This window comes from Canis aureus, chromosome 18 (assembly GCF_053574225.1).
Source record: "Canis aureus isolate CA01 chromosome 18, VMU_Caureus_v.1.0, whole genome shotgun sequence".
Taxonomy (NCBI): Eukaryota; Metazoa; Chordata; class Mammalia; order Carnivora; family Canidae; genus Canis; species Canis aureus.
This window is the reverse complement of record NC_135628.1, coordinates 54,477,501-54,495,530: the sequence shown is the minus strand read 5'-3', so window position 1 is coordinate 54,495,530 and position 18,030 is coordinate 54,477,501. Positions and strand designations below refer to the sequence as shown.

Below are 18,030 nucleotides of genomic sequence, written 5' to 3'. Positions count from 1 at the left end.
AGCCCTAATGGATAATGGCAAAGAGTGACTCTAAGTCCCAACTTCCCCAAGAAGACTCGAATATATTCTCCTGGGAGGCAGGAGAGCAGGTGGTTCTCAGCCTTCAGGGGACCTCAGAACTCCTGGAGCAGATGGTAAAAATACAGATTTGGGGGGGTACACCCCAGAGATTGTTTCAGTCTAGGAACAGAACCCAACGATCTTCACATTAAATGACTCTCCATGGACTGCACATGTGGCCGCAGGTCACACTTGGACAAATGGCAACGTAGTGGTTTGGGAGTCAGACAAACCCAAGTTCAAATCTACCTCAACCACTTCCCATTCGTGTGGCCTTGCGTGGCCTGTAAAACCTCTCCAGATCATGAGCATGCTTTCCTCATCTGAAATACAACCTTATTAATACTGGTAATATCCTCCCCAAGAGGATGAAGTGAAAATATTTGCGCAGAGGGTACAAAAGTTATAATCACAGACTCAAGTATGCAAAGGTATAACTTGCTTTATTTATCTATAGCTTATACGAATTCAGCCCATGGCCTTGTATTTCCACTAATAGAGAAAACTTGAGCTTGGAAATTCTAGCTTGTTCAAATCACTTCCAGCTCAAAAACAATTCCGCCTCTTTTGAGGAACTGCAGCCCAAACTGGCACGCTCTCCTCCTCCCTTGTTGGCTCTGCCCCTGGAGGAGATCTGGGCTCTTCAGGTGTTCATTACCTCAGTGACTTCCTCAGGCATCCTCATGGCACAGCTGGTCGTAGGCACAGGTATCCCCTGGCCACTGTGCCACCATGGCCACTGACGGCATAGCCCCTGGGTTCAGCCTTCTTGCCTCTACCCCAGACCTCCTCACCATGTCTTTGCTTAGCGCTCTCGACAGCTGTGCTGCTCGGATGTGCCCAGCAGTATGGGTACCCCCACAGGTACACTTTTATCACCTATCTAGACCCCTTACTTAGCCATCCTCAGTCTGCTGCTCAGCTGCCACACTGGACATGGGCCTTACTTATGAGATTTTTCATCACTGCCGATCCCCGCCTTCCACTGAGTCGACCTCTGTCTTCTTTTACAGGTTGGGTAGAAAGGGAGACTTGTTCTTATTTCACCCTGCTTTCTTCCATATCCTATATGTGATTTATAGTAAAACCCTGTGCCATGTGTCCTCAGGGACCAAATCACAGATCCCACAATTCTTTTCTTTTGCAACAGAAACAACAAAAGTCTGGCCCTTGTGAATGAAAGTCTTGTTTTCTGCCTCAGACTGACACAAACCCATGTGGCTTCTTCAGAGTACCTGCCTCCCCCTGAGGGCAGGACAAATAGGCCCACCATCCCTGTTCCCCAAAGGTGGAGGAAGACAAAAGCTACAAGGAGCTTCCGGATGCAGTGGAGGGCACCTCATTTGTATCTCAAAATATCATCCCCTTCTCTCCTTTAAATAGAGTCCTTACTTAGTAAATGCCTGCCCTGGACTAACTGCTCGGTGCCTGACAACCATGGTGACTATGGGTAAAGGAGAAAGAGGACTCCTCTTCCTGGATGTGTGATGCTTTGCTGTGCTGCCACTGACTGGCTGTGACTCTGCCCCCGAGACCAGGGGAGACTGGGAGGGTGCTCAGTCTTCCCTTAGAGGATGAATGGGATCTTCTAAATGGGAGCCACTGAAATGTGCCCCTGCCTGTCTACACAGTATGGGAAATGAAACAGGAAGTGGACGAAGTCGCCGGTCTGTACCCACCTATCCCTCATGGTGCCAGAAACGCCACCACTGGAGACCCAATCCTTTTGCTCAAACATTGTCCCCTCCAGGATCATCTTAGAGTATAAACACCAAGGGGACAATGTGTCTATGTGTCTCAGCTCCCGGAGACTGAGTTATCTGTTCTGGGCCTGGAGAACATTGCAGGAGGAAGAAATACGAGGTCTGCTAGCCCCCTCAGCCTCCTGAATTCCTGAGGTGTGAAGAGGCATTTCAAGCTGCCCAAAGGCATCGGTGGCCAGCACCAGAGGCCGCCAAGCCTGTTCAAACTCGTATTTATTTGCTAAGGGGCCAGGGTGAGTGTGTGGGGAAGAGGATATACAACTTGGGCTTCAGGAGGAGCCTCTCAGGCCTGGGGGTAGGAAATGAACGCTCCCGCTCTGCCCTCAGTGCTGTTGCTAGTAGGGGTGATTCAGGGTGTGCTCCATGATTGTCCGAAGCGCCAGCCACGTCTCCTGGGCCGTGGGGATGATCTGAGAGGCCGGCAGCAGGAAGCCGTAGCGCCCCGTGTCCCGGAGCTCGAAGGTGAAGGAGTACTTGATGCCATTGTCATAGGCCCAGTCGACGGTGATCCCGCTGGCCATGTCTGGATATAAAAGGGCAAAGAAATGCCCCCCAGAGGAAGAACAGAGTGTGGGCCTAAAGTGCAGAGGCATCCTGAGCAGAAACTAGCCCTGGGGGCCAAACCCCAACCCACCCCAGACAACAACAAGCTTCCGGACCGAGCCTCAACCTGGGCCACACCCTGCCTACCCTCCCCTTGCTCTGCCCCCGGCCAAAAAGAAAGCTCCTCAAGGCCTCCACACTGGAGATCTTCTCCTTCAAGGGACATCACAATAAGCCAGACACTGGGAGCTGGACATTAATGGATGCTGCAGAGAAATAGCTGCCGGTTTCTGGGTACCACTGCTCATCCCTCTATTCAGATGTGGAAACCAGCTCTGACCCAGCCCGGTTAGATCTCCGGCACTGCCCTGTGGCCAGCCAGCTCTGATGGTCAGCACAGAGCCTGTACCTCCTGACCCCAGGTGGGGGTGACACCTACAGCAGCGGCCAGGGGGGAGGCACACTCACAGAGGGTGGTGCTGATGCTGCCATAAATGTACTCGATCCCGTGGACTTGATACAGGGCCTGCACTGCGTCCTTGGCAAGATTGTACTGCGAGATTACATCCAGATGTGAGGCTGGGGCTCCCCACACTCCCACACCCTCACCAACTGCTGAGAAATAAGAACTTAGGAGTCCTGGAAGTTGAATGAGTCCATGGGAAGGGAGCACAGTGGCTCTGGCATTGAATTTGACCACATGTGAGAACAACAAGCTCTCCCCCTCCTCCCTACCACACGGTCAACAGGCCCAGATCCTTGTTTCAGAGTGAGGGCCTGAACCTCTGGGGGTCTGCCTGATGCCTCCTCCAAACCCCAGGCAGCCAGTCTCACCAACTCCTTCTGGTTTGGAACAGGCTCCAGTGAGTGCCCATAAGGGTACATGAGCATCTGAGAGTAGCTGTGAATGGAGATCAGAGCCTTGATGTTCCCATGGGCAGTGATGAAGTCCACAATGGCAGCCACCTCCGGCTCCGACTGAGCAGAGGGCCCATGATAAGTCTCTGAGCAGGGGTTGTTATTAGAACCATTTCCTGGAAGAAAAAGAAAAGCACTCAGAGGTTTCAAATTCCCGGGTTTGGGAAAGACACTTAATGCTCACAAAATAGCCAGGTATTCTTCGAGATTTCCCAGCCTCCTTTGCAGCTTGGTCGAGGCCATGTGACTGCTTCTGACCAACGAGAATGTGAGCAGTAACGATGTGTCACTTTTCATTTGAGGATGTTAAGAGCAGGCATGACTTCCCCACAGTCTCTTCTGTCTCTGTGGTTGGAAGCAAAAAACTCTAGGTGGAGGAATCTTTGGAAGAAAGCTGCCAAGGAAAGTTACCTACCCACATGGGACTTCATGTATGAGAAAAATAAACTTTTACTGCATGGAGCCACTGAGATTTGGATGGGTATTTATCACTACTGCATCCTCTAGTCCAATACATCAGAGGAGTGCAGCCACACCATGATTCAGCAACTCTGTGGGCCTTGTAGAGAGCCCACAGACTCTCGACTTGTCCTTTGCTTAAGTCTTGACCCATTCCATAGAAAAGGACTGCTTCAGTGGCTGCCTTCAGAGGAAACGCTAGGTCTCCACCCTTGGCTTCCTCTACAAGCGGCGACCCCTCTGAGCTGACCCTTCTCTGCTGACCGTTCACTGCCAGGCAGAAGGCTTGGGTCAGTTGAGCGCTCAGACTTAGTATCTGCTCAGGATTTGCCACAACCATGGCCCCAGGAGCAACATGGACTCGGGGCCAGAAAAAGAGCAAACAGATCCTCATAGCTGCTTGAGGCTGGCCTGAGAGCCACAGATGTAAAGAGCCTTTGACAATTCTTGGGGACCTCAGTTTAGGGACAGGAGCTGAGCTTCTATGTTGTTCACAAATTTAATTTGTTCCCATCTCCTGGATTCTTTGCTCTCCATCTCTTTTCTTCCTCTCACCCTCCTCTTCTGTCTTCTTCCCCTCCCCAAGGGCCATGTCATGGAGGGCTGGGCTGTGGGCTGGTCAAGATTTGTGGGTTAGCAACACATTTGGAAAGAACCATCACAGTTTCTCCTCTCCCTCCTCCTCCCTGAAATGACTGCACACAAGCCCGATGCAGAGGTCAGGGATCACCCCAACTTCTGAATCCTCTTGAGGATGCCAGAGCACCCACCCCAGACCCGCAAGGCAGCGCGTGGCCAGATTGCTGAGGAGCTGGCCCAGGGACCGGCTGAGATGCTGCGCTAGGGTTGCAGCAAACCAGTCCTCCCCGAGAGTGCAGGTAAGGGCAGCATGAGTGGGAGGGATGGTCTACAGATTACTCATTATGCAGCAATTAAATTAAGGCAATGATAAAACCATAAACAAAATCTTCCTGCCTGAGTCACCAACCCAGACACACACTATTTCTGTCCACCGGCAGGCCCAGAGGCAGTTCTGTCACCGGGCAGTACATCCCTCCTTGGTCTGCAGGTCCCTCCTGGAGTGAGGACCCTGCTTAGAAGGGGATGTGCCTGCAGGAAGCAAGGGTGAGGACCAGCCCCACAGGCTGGACAGTAGCCCTGTTTGTTGTGTCTGCCGGGAGCTTCTGCACCTGCTCCACTTGATGAATGACAAACAGCAACAGATGAGCAGAGCAGGGGAGGCTGAGAGCTTTGTCTGCGTTTGCAGCCCACGCATGGAGAGCGGTTCCCCTGCCAACAACCAGGTGGCTTTGCCCAAATATGGAGAAACACTTCAGGCCATTAGTTCTGGTTTGAGCTAAGCAGCATAAACTAATCTTCCCCTGACCAAATGGGAATTAGCTGCCTGCCTCTCTCTGACGTTCACAGTCCAAGTCCTCTGAGCCTGCCTGTGTCACAAGTACCTGCTAATGGATTCATTAGCTATTTATTTTTCCTCCTCTGAAAATGTAATTTGTAGCAAAGGGAAATCTCTGGAAGGACATGGTAAATTATTAAAAACAGTAATCTTTGGGTAGGGGGATTATGGGAGGTTTTAGTCTCCTCTGGGCTTTTTTCCCCCATATATTTTGTTGTTGTTGTTACATTGTGTATATACTGATTCCCCCACTCCACCCCCACCCCCATGGTGAAACACACACAAGTTATTTTCTTTGAGAGATCATTTGCCTTTCCCTAGCTGGTCTATCTTGGGGGTCCACAGGTACTCGCTTCAACCAGTTCTGAGGGGCCCACGTGAATGCCCATATGAGGCAAGTGTCTGGTCATCTGGAGGTGAGAATGTCTGTTTTTACACAGCTGTGTTCCCTTGCACAAGCAGCAACACACACAGTGCCAGATTCTCAGACAACCCCCACATCACAAGCTAAGAGCCTCCCTCCGGATGCTTCAGATGCTTATTTTTCAATGAGAACAGACTGAAAGAAGCCAGATTTTCAAAGTGATGGGCAGATCTAGAATGTTCCATCTCATTAGTTTAGCCACCCATCTCTGAATCAGCTTTTCAACAGCAATGGCACCTTCTCCTGCAGAGTCAAACTTTACGCAGTATACCAGGTGCTGCATCCAGAGCCTGAAGGCTGTACCCTTGCAACCTGTCTTGGCTAGACCCAGCATCCCACCATCAAATGACTGCATTCCTCATGGTCTCTAGGCTTTCTGGAGGCCTCAGTTCCCCCATCTAGTACCTAGGCCCCTGGCATGGTAAGGGAGATCATTGGGAAGAACACTGGAGGAACTTGGGAGGAAGCTGTCCACCTCTGCCCAGAACAACAGGACCCTGCAGATCTGCAGCAGCTCGTCAGCCCAGGATTAATTACAAAGCAACTGGGAAAACACAGACACACACATACACAGCAGCCTCAAGTCAGTGTTGATGATAAGAAATTGGCTTATTCTATATTAAAACTATTGTTCTGCCTCCCCAAAGGGCAAATTTCTGGTCGTGGCTCTCAGGAAATGAGTTTGGAGACATTTTCTTTTGGTGGGCTCCCTATTAGGAAGGGCTAGAAAGATTCCGGGGGCCTATTTAAACTCTGAGTCCCGAACAACTAGCAAGACCATCTTGTACCTCTTGAAGGTACAACCTGAAGGCTATCTGCCATATTTAGGACTCGACCCTTACAGTTAGTTCTATTCAGGGAGCTGTTTCCCGTGTTTCCCACCAAGCTGGAGCCTATGCACACATTTACCACACGTGGGCCACCTCTCCTGTATCACATGGCCCATCTGAAGCACGTGCTTGCCTGTCCCCAGCCATGACTCACTTGCATTACCTAACTACACTGCCTCCCAAATTATGTGTCCACATAACATGACTGTGGGAGATGTGCCAAGGATCAAGGCCTTTTCCAGCCCACCCCCAGGTCCAGCAGACTGCCATACCTCCAAAGCCCGACTTCCAGTTCCTGTTAAGATCCACACCAATGCAGAAGACTCCAGGTCGAGTAGACTTGTTCTTCCGCCACAGGCGGTTCTGAAAAAAACCCAGGGCAGGTGACATTCACCCCCTTTCCCAAGGGCGGGAGCCTCTGACATCCTGTCCTAGGAAGGCGGGTCTGGTGGGACAGAGAAGGCAAAGGGGAAGGACTCTCTAGGGCAGGATGGGGCTGGCATAAGGCTAGGTCAGGACTGCGGATCAGCTCATGGCTAAAGCCAGGATTTGGGGAGAGGCCTGCGGACAGGCACAGGTTGCCAACAGTGGTCTTCCCAGGCAGCAGGGCAAGGGTGGAAAGGCAAGAGCCAGAGCTGCAGGATCAGGGTTACCTGTCTGCCTTCGAGAGACCCTCCCTCCACCTGGAGCCCCTGAGGGGCCGGTCCCCAGGGAACCTCAGTCCAGCTTTCCAAAGCTGCAGTTACCTTTCCTGCATCCCCCTAGAGCTGACCCTGACCCCTGACCCCTGACCCTCTCCTTCCCAAGTGCCCTCACCATGCTGTGGGTAAATGCAAACCCATCAGGGTTGGTGACAATCTCCATGAAGATGTCCATGGCATTCAGTATGTTTGTCAGGGTGCGGTCTTTGCCATATTCATTGACAATCTGCAAGCAAGGGCAGAGTGGGTACAGGCAGAGAGATGGTAGGCAGTGCTGCGCTCTCCTCTAAGGCGGGTCAGGACATTTGCACAGCCAGTGGCTGCAGGCAGGGGTGGCATCAGGCCATCAGATACATTCTTTGTGCAGAATTAAAGGCTTGGACAACTGGAAGGCAGAGGATAGATGTGGGCACTATGCTGCAAAAGGGCAGAGCACATGGCAGCTATTCCAAAGGACAGGAGGGTAGAGAGCCCCTGAGTCTAAACAAGTATAATTTTTCAACTGGAGGCACCCTAAAATAGTCAAGTAGTCCCCACCCCTGCTCCACCCCCATCATTGGTGCTGACCTTCTTGGCTGTCCAGATGCCAGTGGCATGGGTGATCCACTCCCGGGAGTGGATTCCGGTGTCGATCCAGATGGCCCGGCGCTGAGAACCTCCAGTGCTGAACTGGGTAAAAGCACCAGGTCCCAAACAAGTTGGAACTGAGACAGCTTACAGGGCTGTCCCTGGGCTCCCAGAAGGAGGCCCCAGGTGTATCCTCACTGCCTGGAGTGGCCTTACGCACCCAAGAGGGGGACTGTGTGTGCAGGTACTTATGCACAAGTCCACCAAGTGCACATGTGTGGGACCCTGGTGACACAGTGGTACAAGTGCGCGTGGAGAGCCCAGTGATCCAGCTAGAAGCATGAAGCTTCCCAGACTTGAAGGGTTTCTCAAACTTTAAAGGGCACATGAATCCCCCAGGATCTTACTAAAATGCAGATTCTCAATCAGCAGGTCTGGGGAGGGGTCTGTGGTTGGGCATTTCTAACAAGCTCCTGGAGATGCCGCTGAGGCACCAGGACCACACTTTGAAAGGTCTTACACAACATTAAAGAGAGAACACCGACAGCCCCTGGGGGAAGTCAAAGCAGGGACTGGGGAGGTCAGTCCCAAGTGAGAGGTGGATGCTTGACCCTTTGGAAGAACCCTCCAGGGCATTGTTGAGAGCGACAGCACTTGTCTCTCTGAGAACTGGATGTCACGTCCCCTGTGCAGTCCACACTCCTGAGCGCCCTTCAGGGCACATTCTAAGAATTGTTTCCCAGTTGGTTCCATGCTCCTACCTATCCTGCCTCATTCACGACCAAGGGCATCGCTGCTGTCAAGTTTGACCCAACTCTGTTTCCAGTGGCCCCTGTGAAGGGCTGGGGGTGTCTCCCCACAGACTCAGGCCTATCTGTGGGGCTGCCTGAGCCAGATGACCTCAGTCATTTGTAAATGAGGCCTCTATTTACCTCTCTTCCCATTTAACAGATGAAGAAACCGAGGGAACGGAGAGAATGTCAACTCCCCCACATTCACATCCCAACTGCCACCTTGCAGTTCCGTCTCCTTAGCAACCCTCCCACCTACTTCCTGACCCAAGACACACCAGGTCATCATACTGTCACCTGTCCATATCTATGAGGGTGGGTCCCTGAATGTCACAACCCCAGAGCTGTGGGTCACCTCAGGGCAGGAGTATACTGAGTATACCCGTAACATCTTCTCTGTCCCTAAAACTCCCAGCCAGCCACGGCCCCACACAAGTTCAATCTTATGCCAGAAGCTCTCACTGTAGAGTCTAGTGGTCAACACTGCCAGCTTTTATTTACCTTCAGAACAAGAATGGACCGATTTTCAAAGCTGTGGCCAATCCGAATTTTTGAGACAATATCTGAATGCTCAGTTACAAAGTTGTCAATCCAGCTATATATCTGACAGGAATGAAGTTTATCGGACAGGCAGTTAGGCAGGGAGAGGCAAACACCAAGGGTCTCCCCCGCCCCAGGTACCCCCCTTCCCTCCTGAATGCTTTCCCACCTCCCTTGAGGATCTAGAAGAGCCCAGATGGAGAAGTGCACAAATCAAAGATACCCACCAGGCCTAAGGCAATGGGCTGCTGTCAGCCTGGATTCGCAGGCAACTCAGCACACGCAGAGCTAAGCCCTTGCACATACTCACCTGCTCAGTCCCCAGGGTCAGCCTGCAAGGCTCTCTCGGGGTGGAAGTCTCTCTTGCTTCCATTCTCTTGGCCCAGTCAGGCCATTTGACAGACCCCACAGATCCTGCAGTGCTTTTCAGTCTTCTCGGCCCTTTTAGACTCTAAGCCCTTTGAAGGCAGGGTTATTTGTCTCCGATACCAATAAATACTGACAGGCCATATTAATCTTCTCCCTTTCTCTTTCAGTGGATATAACTGAATTACCAAATATATGGGGGAACATGGATCTTCTCTTATAGGCCATGTGAAACTGGGAGAATAATGATGATGATAACATAGTGGACCATATCAATATTACCACGTCCTTTACATGAAAGTGGGACCTATGCTTTGAGTTTCTTTCTGGACTGGATGTGTCTATGTTCTCCTTTATAAACAAGTCACAATCAGTCATGCCTCCTCTAGCTGCCTGTAACTGTTATCAAGAATTCTCTCCAACTGAAGCAACTCTGTTCTCTCTCCCACAGACCTCGGAGTCTTTCATGAGTCTCTGCCTGAGTCTGGAGACCCTGAGAGCCCAGAGGGATGATGGAGCCCAGAGTCTGACTGGGGAGACCTACCTCCTCCAGAGTGTGGTAAGAGGAGTAGCTGAAGCTACTGGTGCTGCGCTCCAACCGGCGGGACCTCGCCATGGCTTCTCTCTCCTTGTCCAGCAGCACCTAGGAAATAAGAGCACATACTGGAAAGGAAGGGGAGGACTAGGCCAGGCGTGCCTCCTTAGAGCCCTGCTTCAGCTGGCTGTGCACAAAGACAGCACCGACACAGGTGAATGAGCCACCAGAGTGTGAACTGCACAACAGGAGGTGATACAGTTGCTGGGTGATTCCGTGTGGCAAGCCGATATTCACGCCACCATTTCCCCAATGAGCATGGGGTGAGGAGTCCAGAGAGCTGTGTTCCACATCTGCCACCAATTTGCTGTGGAGACCTGGCCTTAGTTTCATCAGCATGAACATTAGGACAGTAATACCTGCCCTGCCCATCTCATAGGACACAATGTAACGGTGGATATGAAAATGTCTTAGAAAAGTGCTCATGATCTATTGCCAACATTGCTTTTGCCCTCTCAGAACACTGCTGATTCAAGCCCCAAGCTGATCCATGCACACTGGCCCCCCTAGAGGAGCAGAGGGCTCCCCTGACCCGTAACATCCACTCTACCCACAGAGAGTAGCCTAAACGATTGATGTCCAGACCATTTGGAAAGCCAGCTATGAACTAAGCTGCTCCAAATAATTATGGGATTAATGTGTCAACAGTGTTTTTCTCACCATCTTAATGGCCTCTTAAACACAAGTATAAGTGAGCCAAAAGCAATGTCCTTATTGCTGTCCTTATTGGTATTATCTGAGGTTGGTACCCAGTCTTCATGGGGTACTTCCCACTGACCATAGGGAGGGCATATAGTTGGATTGGGTTGCCCTCCCACATCATTCTGGGATACTTTTCCCAGCTTGGGACTCAGTGAGGTAGGCGGGTGCCCTTCACCCAAGCCCATACCCTTACATTGGCACCCAGGGATAGAGACATCTCAGGATTCTGTGCTGACTTGCAGCATGGGAAGTACCTGGGCCCCTCTACTACAAAGGGTGAAGAGTCACCCTGGTTTGAGGTCTGGACACAGTCAGTCTTGATAATGCCTTGCTTCAGGCCAGAGCATTCTTTTTGTTTACCAGGCATCCTTCTCCTCATTATCTCTGTTGATCTGGTCAGATGACCAAATAACAGGCCAGGAATTAACTATTCATGTTTTAGAGATAAACCAGATTGGAGAGTTGAAGGGATTCAATGGCAAAGCCAACAAGGAGCAGGGGTGAGATAAGAACGCAGATACCCCAGTCCTAGCCTTGGGTCCCTTAGGGCTGGCTAGCTATCAAAACCAAAGGCGAGGGATGCCAGGGTGGCGCAGCGGTTTAGCGCCTGCCTTTGGCCCAGGGCGCGATCCTGGAGACCCGGGATCGAGTCCCACGTCGGGCTCCTGGTGCATGAAGCCTGCTTCTCCCTCTGCCTATGTCTCTGCCTCTCTCTCTCTCTCTCTCTCTGTGACTATCATAAATAAATAAAAATTAAAAAAAAACAAAGGCTAATAAGAAAAACACATACTTAGAATATACATGATAAACATATATGCACACGTAAAAATAGATACACATATCTACAGGTATATACAGTTGATCTTTGAACAATGAGAGGTTTAGGTGCACTGACCCTTATGCTGTTGAAAATCCACATATAACTTTTGACTCCCCAAAACTTAACTACTAATAGCCTGTTGCTGACCAGAAACCTTACCAGTAACATAAACAATTAACATATATTTTGTATGTTCTAGGTATTATACACTATATTCTTACAATAAAACAAGCTAGAAAAAAGAAAATGATATTACGAAAATCATAAGGAGGGGCACCTGGGTGGCTCAGTCAGTTTAACATCCAACTCTTGATTTCGACTCAGGCCATGATCTCAGAGTTGTGAGACTGAGCCTGGCATTGGGCTCCATGTCCAGCGTGGAGTCTGCTTAAGATATTCTCTCTCCCTCTGCCTCTGCTTGGCTCTATCTCTCAAATAAATAAAATATTTTTAAAAAAATAGAAAATCATAAGGAAAAGAAAATACATTTATAGTATTGTACTGTTTTTATAAAAAAAAAAAAAAAACAAACATGTATATTCACACAGTTCAAACCCATGCTGCTCAAGGGTCAACTATTCTTATCTGTGTGTGTATGTGTATATGTGTGTACATACAGAGAGAGCAAGCAAATGTGTAAAATGTTAACAACAAGTAAAAAAAGTCCATTATACTACTGTTGCAATTAAAAAGTGTTCTAAAATAATGAAGAAGCAATACCCCGAGCATTGGAAAACATGACACTAAAATGTCAAAAAAAGACCAAAATGTAAACAATGTCTGTTGGAATGGAAAGATTATGATAATTTTAAGCAATTTGAAAATTTTCTCTGTTTTTACATTTTGGCAACATGCTTATACTAAAACAAGTATAATCTTCTAAATGAATAAATAATACTAAAGCAAAAATAAAAGCCCCTAGTGGCAAAAATAAAGTAGAAGCCATGGAATTCTCAGTGTTGGCAGGGCCGGAAGAGAGGTACCCACCATCATCCCTGCAGTGGTCACCACCCAGCGACCACTCACCCTGCTGCCCCAGTCAGCTTGCTCACAACCCTCAAGTGCCCAGATTTAAAAATGGAACTGGAGTTCAAGTTCTTGGGCCTCATTTTCTTTTCTTTTGGAGCACCCAGTGCACCTTAGGCAATTGTGATTGCAATGTTTTCTGCCCTAACTGGCTGGGCTGGGGACATTCTTACTTGGGCAAAGCTGGCATTGCTGGTTGAGTGAGGGAAGACTGGACGAGCTTTGATCCTTGCTGGCACAAGCACCACCCCAGGAAGTTCTAACAAAAGGGACTTGTCTTCTCCCAGGAAACCAACGGAAATCTCAGCAGCCTACCATGACCAATGCGTGCCCAACACTCTGGGCCGGGTGCAACCAGCTGTGGCGAGCAGCTGCAGGGGAGCAAGCAGGCTGGGCTAGTGCCCCCCAGAAGTGCCACTCTGGCCCCACCTGAATAAAGGGCCCCTATGTCCGACTTCCCAGGGATCCTGAGGCAGTGGGTAAAGGTGGAAGACCGGACCAGAGGACCCAACTCTTCCCACACACCCCAGGGACACCCACAAGAACACAGCTCCCGTGAGACTGTTCTTTGTTCCACAGAATAGCTTGGGGGCAAATGGGAAATCGGCACCACACCGCATTTCACTTTCCAAACACCCTCACAGGCTTGTGAATGGATCTGACACCCGCTTACAAATTGGGAATGCTCGGGCCTCACAGCTGGGCCCCAATTCCAAGAACACTAATCCACCCTGGCCTGAAAAAGACACAGATGTTTGCTCCCTTCACGGGCTGAGGGAAGGAGATGGGAGAACTAAGAATGCGGTCTTGCCACAGGCTCGGGAAGCCTAATTACAGCCCTGTCAAGGCTTCTCAGAGGAAAAAAGAAACAACTCCGAAGTCAGCCATTTGCCTCCCTGGAAGCCATAACCTGACAAGGAAAGTAATACCTTGGTGTGAATTAATTTATGACAGGGGTGAGGAAGGCCGGGAACACAGAGCAAAGAAGAGCACCTCCAGGATAGAGGGGAGGGCGTGAGGGCCGAGCAAGGTGCCCCCGGGAGGTGACTCTGGTGCCTGAAGGGAATGGGCAGCTGAGCTCCAACCACACCCGGGAAATGGGCCCCACTCCAGGTAACAGCGGATGGGGAGCATCTCAGCAACCCCCAACCCCACCCCCCACCCACCCCCTGCTCTGGGACAACAGCATCACCTCTGCTCATATGTCCCTGGCCTTCTCTTCCAGGCCTGACATTTGCAGTAGCAGCTGCCTGGCGGGCAGCAACTGCCGTCCACGCTTCCATGCTGGTGGCTACATACAGATCTGGGGTTTTTGGAATGGACCCCCTCAGAGATCAAGGCTGAAGGATGACTCCACTGCCCAGGAGGCAAAGTTAAAACCACCCACACCAACAATAATGGCAGCTGCTGAGGAAGTAGATGGGCACAAGAGCAGCAAGTGCAGGGCCTGTAGCCAGGCTGCCTCAGGTTGAATCCTGACGCCATCACTAACGGACAAGTCACTAATCTCTTGGTGCCTCGGTTTACCAGAGTGCTCATCTCTCTGTGCCTTCCTAAAGTTATCACATGTACACATTCTTTAAAGTGCTCTTGTGAGGATTAGAACGGTTAATAAGGGTAAATTCCTTGACACCTTGCCTGGCATGTAGCTATGATGAGGAGGAGGAGGAGGATGGCAGGGCAAACAGTAATTCCTGGGGTAACTCCAGGACTCTGCGATGGAACAGTCATGACCAGGCATGAGCCGAAAACCTAAATTCCTCCAGAGAGAAGTGGTATCTGAAGGACCTGAATGGCGGACGGCGCCCTTTAACGGTCCGTTGAGGGTGTCGATCAGCAACTGGCCCCCTCCCAGAACCAACAAAAGGGCCAGCCCTTCTCTCTCTGTTCCCCCTTGGCGCAGGGGGACTTTGCCTCTCCCTTGGATCCTTGCCCATGACTGCTCCCTCCCTTGCCTTCTCCCACTCATCCCTGCCTGGCCTCCTCTCCTTTTAAGAGATGCTGTCCAACCCCACCCCAGCCACCATCATGGCCACTTTTTAATCTCTTCTTTTCAGTGAATGAGTGTTGAGCACACATTGGGTACTAATGATGTGACAGCCAACGAGACAAGACTGCCTGCCTTCATGGAGCTTACAGTCTGGCAGGGTAGACAGACAATAGACATCATAATGACATAAATTAGATGGGATATTAGAAGGTGTAAGTGTCAAGGAGAAAAGTGATGCAGTGAAAGGAGGGAGGGAATTGGAGAATGTAGGAGAAGAAGGGTACAGTTTAAAATAAGGTGAAAAGGTGATCTGTGAATAGGTTTTGAAAGCAATGAGGGACTAAGTCACACAGATATCTGCAGAAACAGCATTCCAGTCATAAGGACCAGGAAGTGCAAAGGCCCTGAGGTATGAATCTAGTCAAGGGCCTTGACGCAGGGATGGATCAGGCAAGTTCAAGAAACCTTAAGGAGTTGCAAGTGTCTGGAGCAGAGTGAGTGAGGGGAGAGCAGTCAGTGGTGTGGGGGTGGGGCATAGATCATGTGGCACCTAACAGCCATTTTAAGGCTTTTACTCTGAGTTGGGAAGTCACTGAGGGTTTTAGGCAGAGAAGTGACATAATTGGATATAATATATAATACTAATAATTGCAAAGGACCCCTCTGAATGATGTTTTAAGGCTAGGTAACAAGGAGGCAAGGGTGGTGCTGGGAAGAGCAGTTCAAAACTCTTGGAATAATCCAGGTGTGGAACTGATGGTGATCTGGCCCAGGGTGGCAGCACAGAATAGTAAGATACCAAAGGGAGAGCTGATGGGGATTTGCTGATGAACTGAATGTGGGATGTGAGAAAGGAGTCAAGGATGACACCAGGCTTCTTGTCTGAGTGACCAGAAGAATGGCACTGCCATTTCCTGAGATGGAGAAGGCTGTGGAGAAGCAGGCTAGGGGTGGGGGTACTCAATTTGAAACAGTGAAGTTTGAGATGTCCATTAGGTAGGCAGGAGGTGATGTGGAGAAGGTGGTGGGATATAGGTGCGGGGCTGCAGTTCAGGTCGGATGTGGGAGTCTGGCTGGAGCTATAAGTATGAGAATATTCAGGGGGCTGAAGGTTTTCAACACCATGATCTTGGACAAAGGGATAGAGGAGAGGTCAAAGGACAGAGGTGGGAAACAGGAAAACAACATGCAAGGAGCAGCCAGTAAGATGGGATAACCCCAGAGAGTGCAGCATTCTGGAGGCCAAGACAGGACATATTTCAAAAGAGGAGAAAGTGACCAGTTGTGCTGAAAAGTGAAGGAACAATGGGAACTCAAAGTTGACCACTGAGTTGGATCTAGGAGCTGTGGGTGATGACATCAAGGACTGTTTGGCTGATGTGAGGGATGGACAGTCCACCCAAAGTGAGGGATGAAGATGACAGGTATAGTCCACCTTTTCAGGGGTTTTGCTATATGGGAAAGCAGAGAAATGGTGTGATGGCTGGAGGTGAGGGGAAGGGATCAAGAGTGGATTTTTTCAGGGCAAGAGAAATAACTCTATATCTATATGCTAATGAGAATGATCCAGTAAGGGAAGGGGGGGAATTGGCAAAGGAATATTTACACTAAATTGTGTTTTGCTCTAGATGCTCAGAGCATGGTGGTTTTTGTTTTCTCCTTTGTGCTTTCCCCTATTTTCCCAATTATCTAACATGAATATTTATTAATTTTGTAATCAGAAAAAAGCCATTAAAATCCACAGAGCTGATTGCTCAAGTGAAGCTTTTCCATGGTGACTCATCCTAGAGAAAAAAAGAAAGAAAGAAAGAAAGAAAGAAAGAAAGAAGAAAGAAAGAAAGAAAGAAAGAAAGAAAGAAAGAAAGAAAGAAAGAAAGAAAGAAACCACACCAAAACCAAAGGGCTGAAAAAAAGGGGGAGGTGAAGAAAAATTAAGTGCAAATAGAGCTCTCTCTGAATCAGATAATTTCTTGCCTGGCCCACTGCAATTTCCTCAGCACCCTCCTGCCTGTCAGTCTCTCCCTGCTCCTGTCCCCAACTCAACATTGTCATTGTCAGAGGGATTTTTCTTAAATGCAAATCTGATCATGTCAGAGCCCTCCGATGGCTCCCCTATGATTTCTGGGATCAAATCTCGACCTCTTCACCCAGCAGAGGATGCCCTTTGTGATCTGGTCGGGCCATCGCCAATCGGGGGCCCCCTTCCCCTCCAGGTCCCCCCTCGCCTGTTCTGCCTGCTCTTCAGCCGCACCGCGCCGTAATTACTGCCTTCTGAGAGTGCGACGTGCAGTGCCTCTTGTCCTCGCTCCCATAGCAACCTGCTGCACTCCATCAGCACACTCATCCACTCCATTGTAATCACTGATTTACTCCCCTCCGCTCCCCACCCCCGCCCCCATCCCGGGCTCCTGGGTACAGGACCAGAGTTCTTCTCTTTATATTGCCTGCCCCTTGCACACAGTAGGCATCTCGGCATCAGTGAGTGGACTGAAGGAACCCATCTCTTCTACCTCAAGCAGCCTCCTGATCACAACTTGGGGGCGGGGGTGGAGGCTGGGGTACACTTTCCTTCCTCAAAAATCTCTGGTGCCTCTGGCCAAAGCCAAAGCCTGCATTGAGGTTTTTCCAGCTCCCTCTCAGCCTGGTGGTACTGTCCAGCAAACACATCCTTATTTCTCTCCTTTTCTTGCATCCATTCATTCATCTAACATTTATTAAGCCCCAAATGAGTGGCAGGTGCTATAGTAGGTGCTAGGGTTTCAGCCCCTAAAGATAGGCAAGGGGCTCGGGAGAGGGGGCTCTGGAGACAAAGACCAACATAATAGCAAGTTCTCTGTCTGGGCATGCTCTTTCTGAACCTGCCAATAGAGTAATTGTCGAGACAGTTGAGAGCCCACCGAGCAAGAGACACTATGCCAAATACTACGGCCTGAGAAGGTCCGGAAGATTCAGAAGAAATTTGGCCTGTGCGTCAATAACTGAAAATAAGGCTGGACGCCAACCACCTGAGTGGTGCAAAGCCTTCCCCTCCTGTTAGCGCCTCTGAGCTTTTCTCCTCCTGGGCACCCTCCCCCTCATCACCACAAATCAACTCCACACAGCAGCCTCCCCCACCCCCAGCTCCCTCTAAGCCAAAATGGGATCTTAAGTTTGACAATTGGAGCTTGATGCACTGCAGACAGGACCAGTCTGTGGTGAAAACCCTGCCTGGCGGAGGGCTGAGAGTCCAAGGCATCTTCCTGAGAGGGAGTATAATGCCCCCCCCCCCCCCAACCAGAGAGGGATTCCAGGCCAGGGGTCACAGGAGAGGACAGGCTGAGGAGAATGAGGACGACAGCTCTGGAGGAGCCAGGGGGCAGGCTCAGAGGTGCCTCTGGAGCCATTCCTGATGCGTGGAAATCAACAGGAAATTTTGAGAGACCTCTTCATATCTGTTTGCCAAATGCTGTGGGGTTTCCAGGGCACGGCAGAAGTAGGGAAATGCAAACTTCAAAATTTAGGCTTGGGCTAAAAATGAG

At 50.1% G+C, this 18,030-nt stretch overlaps 1 protein-coding gene across 8 annotated transcripts in view; it reads right to left on the bottom strand.

Annotated features, from left to right (window-relative positions):
• Positions 1 to 520: 520 nt before the first annotated feature.
• CPA5 (carboxypeptidase A5) overlaps positions 521 to 18,030 on the bottom strand; it is a 38,695-nt gene continuing 21,185 nt past the window's right edge. For 7 of the 8 annotated variants that reach the window (XM_077857340.1, XM_077857334.1, XM_077857337.1 and 4 more), the window contains 8 exons: positions 9,924 to 10,022; positions 8,975 to 9,076; positions 7,683 to 7,784; positions 7,231 to 7,341; positions 6,687 to 6,777; positions 3,201 to 3,400; positions 2,835 to 2,919; positions 524 to 2,346 (listed from right to left, as the gene is read on the bottom strand). In XM_077857340.1, the coding sequence (XP_077713466.1) occupies positions 2,159 to 2,346; positions 2,835 to 2,919; positions 3,201 to 3,400; positions 6,687 to 6,777; positions 7,231 to 7,341; positions 7,683 to 7,784; positions 8,975 to 9,076; positions 9,924 to 10,022 (978 nt within the window). In that variant the 3' untranslated portion in view covers positions 524 to 2,158. Of the gene's footprint in view, positions 2,347 to 2,834; positions 2,920 to 3,200; positions 3,401 to 6,686; positions 6,778 to 7,230; positions 7,342 to 7,682; positions 7,785 to 8,974; positions 9,077 to 9,923; positions 10,023 to 18,030 lie in introns of all 8 variants that reach the window. The other variant, XM_077857341.1, reaches the window with a different exon arrangement.